The sequence below is a fragment of the Lipotes vexillifer genome, unplaced genomic scaffold (assembly GCF_000442215.2).
Source record: "Lipotes vexillifer unplaced genomic scaffold, Lipotes_vexillifer_v1.1 scaffold35, whole genome shotgun sequence".
NCBI lineage: Eukaryota > Metazoa > Chordata > Mammalia > Artiodactyla > Lipotidae > Lipotes > Lipotes vexillifer.
Genome location: NW_006780561.1, coordinates 1,020,343 through 1,026,433, shown reverse-complemented (window position 1 = coordinate 1,026,433; position 6,091 = coordinate 1,020,343). Strand labels below are relative to the sequence as shown.

Here is a 6,091-nt window from a genome sequence, read left to right as displayed (position 1 = left end):
GGCCAAAAAAAAAAAAAAAAAAACGAAAAAGAAAGTATTTTTAGCAGAACTGTTGGTTTCGCATAACAAAATGCTTACTAAATCTCAGACAGCTTGTCCTGTGGAAAATTATTTGTGACAATTTGCTTGAACTTATTATTTCAGAATTTATGGAATAATACATGGGAAATGTATGAGTGTACATATATCTGTAGACATTTTTTAAAGAAAGAGGTTTTTAAGAGATTACAGAATAGAAAGAAAGAATGCAAGATTCAAATCGTGGATACCCTTAAATGACAACTTACCAATAAATGGACCATTAAAATGTAGTAAGTTTAGTGCAAACAGATGAACACTGTGTCCAATGGGCCACCTATTGAATGAGGAGACTCCAGGTGACAGATCGAGGACAGAAAACCACAGGAGACTTTAGGGTGGGTCCTCAACTTAGTAAAAATGAAAATAAAGGCACTGTGTTTCTTGAGAACTGGGCCCCAAATGTCCCTTCTCTACTTCAGAGTGTGGCAATGACATATATTCAGGAATTTTGGCCAAAGGGTTTTTAAAGAATTATGAAGCGCTGAACATGGCTTGCTAGTATTTAGCATGTTTACAAACACATTTTGAAATACTTATATCATGATCTATATAAAAATAAAACTGTGAACAGCTGGACAGGAACATTGTTCTACTCGCCGAACTTTTTTCCAAGTTCCTTGACATCGAGGATTGCCAATTGCTTGCCAGTGGAGGGTCTGATTTCTGAAATGATATTTTGAAAATGTGAGTTATGCTAAAGCATACCAAAGAAAATTCTAATTTACAGAATTATAAATTGAGGTTTGTTGTTTTTTGGGTTTTTTTTAGAAAATGATCACACCTTGAGTTTTGAAGTGTATTACAAATTGAAATTTAAAAAAAAATGATCACAAAACTTTTTCCCTTCTTCAGGCTCTGTTACAAGTTACCAATTCATCCCTATTTGAGAACACCCCCTGTTGAGATTGTAGTTTGAGGTTACTGCATTCGTGTCTCTCACTTGCTCTCAGCATATGAAGCGCTACATAAGGGAAAATGGCTTTCTGTTTTGTGTACATTTAAATTAGAGGGGTCTGGCCTTTCTGCCTGTGGGCGCCGCCGAGTCAGCATCGTCGACGTCTGCCCCCTCCATTGCTGTCATGTCTATATCAGAGTCACCCAAAGAGCCCGAACAGCTGCGGAAGCTCTTCATCGGAGGTTTGAGCTTTGAAATGACCTATGAGTGTCTGAGGAGCCATTGTGAGCAGCGGGGAGCGCTCACAGATTGTGCGGTAGTGAGGGATCCAAACACCAGGCGCTCCAGAGGCTTCAGGGTTGTCGCATACGCCACCGTGGAGGAGGTGGGTGCGGCCATGAATGCAAGGCCACACGAGGTGGCTGGCAGCGTGGTGGAACCAAAGAGGGCCGTCTCAAGAGAAGATTCTCAAAGACCTGGTGCCCACTTCACTGTGAAAAAGATTTTTGTTGGTGACATTAAGGAAGACACTAAAGAACGTCACCTAAGAGATTATTTTGAACAGTATGGGAAAAATTGAAGTGATTGAAATCACAACTGACAGGGGCAGTGGCAAAAAGAGAGGCTTTGCTTTCATAACCTTTGATGACCATGACTCCGTAGACAAGACTGTCATTCAGAAATACCACATTGTGAATGGCCACAACTGTGAAGAAAGGAAAGCCCTCTCTAAGCAAGAGATGGCTAGTGCCTCATCCAGCCAAAGAGGCCGAAGTGGTTCTGGAAACTTTGGTGGTGGTCTTGGAGGGGGTTTTGGTGGCAATGACAGCTTTGGTCGTGGAGGAGACGTCAGTGGCCCAGGTGCCTTTGGTGGCAGGCGCAGTGGTGGGGGATATGGTGGCAGTGGAAATGGCTATAATGGGTTTGGTGATGATGGAAGCCATTTTGGAGGTGGTGGAAGCTACAATGATTTTGGCAGTTACAACGACCAGTCTTCAAATTTTGGACCCATGAAAGGAGGAAACTTTGGAGGCACAAGTTCTCCGCTATGGTGGTGGAGGCCAATACTTTGCCGAACCATGAAACCAAGGTGGCTATGGCGGTTCCAGCAGCAGCAGGAGCTATGGCAGTGGCAGGAGGTTTTGATTACCGCCAGGAAACAGAGCTTTGCAGGAAAGGAGAGCCAGAGAAGTGACAGGGAAGCTGCAGGCTACAAGAGATTTGTGAACTCAGCCAAGCACAGTGGTGGCAGGGCCTAGCTGCTACAAAGAATACATGTTTTGACAGTACTCATGTGTATGGGCAAAAAAACTCGAGGACCGTATTTATGACTAATTGTATAACAGGTTATTTTAGTTTCTGTTTTGTGGAAAGTGTAAAGCATCCCAACAAAGAGCTTTAATGTAGTTTTTTTTTTTTTTCTTTTTTGCACCCATGCTGTTGATTGCTAAATGTAATAGTCTAATCATGACGCTTGAACAAATGTGTCTTTCTAAAAAATGTGCTGTGTAAAGTTAGTCTGCTCTGAAGCCACTTTGGTAAACTTCACCCCAACAGTGCAAAGTTAGAGCTCCTTCAGGGTGATGCCAGGTTCCGTTCAAAATGTATTTACAGCCTGCTTTGGTGGAGAAGCTATTGTCTTCCGAAACCTTGGTGTGGTTGAACTGACAGTTACTGTGTTGTAACCTGGAGTTCACCGTAAAGAGGGTCACCCAAGCAAAGTCATGGAGTTTTTTGATTATTAATATGATTGTTGGCACATCCTATGCAATATATCTGAATTGAATTACGGTACCAGCTAAAGTTATAGATGGGAATGAAGCTAGTGTATCATGCATTATCATGTGTAATCAATAAACAATTTAATACCCTCTTAAAAAAAATAAATTAGAGGGGTCTGAAGCAAAAGATCCTTTGAAATCCTTTCCAGCTCTTTGATTCCATAATGAAAAATGGGAGGAGTGAAAAGAAAAAAGCCATATTATTGAAATTATTATTTTTAAAGTCACTGGAATTTCAGCCTGGGTTGAAGGTGCTTCACAGGTACAAATTAAATTATAATATTCATTTAAAGTTAAGATATGGATGAGGTAGCCAGGAAAATATTAAGTCTAAATATTAAGTTTCTATTTCATGTGAATTCCTTACCCATTTTGCTGTTCGTATGTGTACTCAGTACAGAGGCTGTTTGGCACAGGAGACCAATAAACATAAATTCAAGTTACTAAATATTAAAATATACTATGGGAATAATGATTAACTGGGAAGGTCCATATTTTTCTTTCAAATCTGTATTCTTCCCAGTTCTGTCTGACATATTTAAAACCATAACCCATGCCCATCACAAATTCTACCCTTCTTTTGGTTATGAATAGTGTTATCGGATTTAACCAGTAGATCAGTACAGGACTGGCATGGATTTTTAGGGTGGTAAAATGTTTTCAAGGGTCAATTCTTTTGGACAATCCATAGATTTCTGTGATACGATGATTTACAAGAAATATATATTTGGTCATTCAAATGACCAAAATATATTTTTCATGTATATTTGGTCTTTGTTCACCGTTCCTGGCTGACAGCTTCCAAAGCCGTTGGCATTTCCTAAATGTTGAGAGTGCTGCAAATGTCTTGTTTATGTGAATGAGGTGATTTTTGGAAGCATCTGAAGTTGAGAGTTGGTTGCCAGGAGAACTAACCAGGTGGTTAGAGGGTAGGAACTTTCAGTCCCACCTCCCATCCCCAACCTCCAGGGAGGGGAGGGGGGCCAGAGGTTGAATCAATCAATAGCCAATGATTTAATCAATGATGCCTACATAATGAGGCCTCCATAAAAGCCAAAATGACAGGGTTTAGAGGGCTTCTAGGCCGGTGAACACGTGGAGATGTGGGGAGAATTACACCCCTTCCCACACCCTGTGCATCTCTCCCATCTGGCTGTTCCTGAGTTATATCCTTTTACAATAAACTGGTCATCTAGTAAGTAAATGTATCTCTGAGTTCTGTGAGGTGCTCTAGCAAATTAATCAAACCTGAGGAGGTCATGGGAATCTCCGATTTATAGCCAGTTGGTCAGAAGCACAGGTAACAGCCTGAGCTTGAGAATGGGATTTGAAGGGGGCTGCGGAAGGGAACAGTCTTGTAGGACTGAGCCCCTCACCTTGTGGAATCTGATGCCATCTCTGGGTAGATAGTGTCAGAACTGAGCTAAACTGTTGGATGCCCAGCAGGTGTCCCACGAATTGCTTCGTGTTGTGCGAGGAGAACCCCCTGCCCCCACACTGGGAAATGGGGGCTCCGAACATCAAAAGAGTTTCTGACCCTGCAGAGCTGGGCACACGGCTACTAACTCAGTTGTGATTTTATGACTACCCCACTGAGCAGTGATTCTGAAATTTTGCTGTGGGTATGAATCACCTGGGCAGGGTTCAGCAGACTGTGACCCATGGGCCAAATCCAGCCCACGCCCTTGTGTAGTCTATGAGTTAAGAATGATATTTACTTATGATCCAGCAATTCCACTCCTGGGTATAAATCCAAACAAAACGAAAACACTAATTCGAAAAGATACACGCACCCCAATGTTCATAGCAGCATTATGTACAATAGCCAAGACATGGAAGCCACCTAAGTGCTTATCAACGGTTGAAGTGGATATGTGGTGGATATACTACGACTCAGACACAGAATGAAATTCTTCCATTTACAATAACATGGGTGGACCTGGAGGGTATTATGCTTAATGAGGTAAGTCAGACAGAGGAAGACAAATACCGTATGTTATCACTTATATGTGGAACCTAAGAAAATAAAACAAACTAGTGAATATAACAAAAAAGAAACAGACTCACAGATACAGAGAACAAACTGGTGGTTACCAGGTGGGGAGAGGAAAGGGGGAGGGACAACTAGGGGGAGGGTATTAAGAGGTACAAACTACTGTGTGTAAAATAAATAAGTCACAAATAAATAAATAAATAAGGGATTTATTAAAATAAATAAATAACAAATAAATAAGGGATATATTGTTCAGCACAGGGAATATAGTCAATATTTTATAATAATTATAAATGGAGTATAATCTGTAAAATTTTGAATCACTATGTTGTATACCTGAAACTAATACAATATTGTAAATCAACTATACCTCAATGAAAGAAATAGTAATAGAAAAGAATGATTTTTATGTTTTTAAAGAGTTGAAAGAAAATCAAAAGGATATTTCGTGATACATGAAAATTATACAAAATTGAAATTTTAGTGTCCATTAATACAGTATTATTCGAGCAAAGACAAGCTCATCGGTTTACATAGTGTCTACGGCTGCTACTGGGCAGGTCTTCGGTAGTCACTTGTGAGCTTGGCCTCAACCCCAATATCCAAATTCACTCACGCATCTCTGATACAAAGCCTCTAAGTCCCAGAGTATGAACTGGGTCCTGGACTCTGGAATTGCCAGATGGAATGTTCTCACTGTTTTGATTCCCCAAATCATGCCTTGATCTGCTACATCCTGGTCCGCTGTTCAAGACATGGAGAGGACAGATCTCCCTAAATGAGTACCAAGAAAAATCCTCCAACCAGTTTCCCTCCCTTACCCGTCAGAGTCCAGGCCGTCTCCAGAACATCGAAGGCTCGCAGAGTTCATAGCTGGAGGCTGACAATCCACACACACCGTGTAGCCCTCTCGGAGATACTGCATCCATCGGGTCAGGGGCCGGTTTTCCATGGCGCAGTGGTGAGTCAATGACTCTGTCTTGAACTCCATACAGTATCTAGAGCAAAAAAAAAAAAGAGCAATTTCACTTGCTGTTAATTAGAAATGGCCTAACGCTGGAGAAAGGCTTAGGAAGCCTGGAACTCCCTGAGGACAAGGGACAGCCTGGAGAAGGTAGGGCGTTGCATGGTCACAGGTCACAGAGTGCCTTGGCAAGTTTCTCATTCGCTGAACTATGATGTCTGACTGACAACTGAACGTTTTTGCTGTTTTTCAGTCCATGGTTGAATTATCTGGTCAACACGAATTTGCAGAAACTTGTTTCGTATACTGTCTAGTCTGACCACGAAATTGTGTCTAAAAGCACATTTCAGCAGGGAAATTGCCCTTGATAACTTTGC

At 41.3% G+C, this 6,091-nt stretch overlaps 1 protein-coding gene and 1 pseudogene across 1 annotated transcript in view; one reads left to right on the top strand and one right to left on the bottom strand.

Moving 5' to 3' along the window:
* Positions 1-294: 294 nt before the first annotated feature.
* SBSPON (somatomedin B and thrombospondin type 1 domain containing) overlaps positions 295-6,091 on the bottom strand; it is a 35,643-nt gene continuing 29,846 nt past the window's right edge. The window contains exons 4-5 of the mRNA XM_007453713.1: positions 5,572-5,748; positions 295-744 (exon numbers count right to left, since the gene is read on the bottom strand). Coding sequence (XP_007453775.1) covers positions 627-744; positions 5,572-5,748 — 295 coding nt within the window. The 3' untranslated portion in view covers positions 295-626. The remainder of the gene's footprint in view (positions 745-5,571; positions 5,749-6,091) is intronic.
* LOC103071464 (heterogeneous nuclear ribonucleoprotein A1 pseudogene) lies at positions 1,161-2,122 on the top strand (annotated as a pseudogene).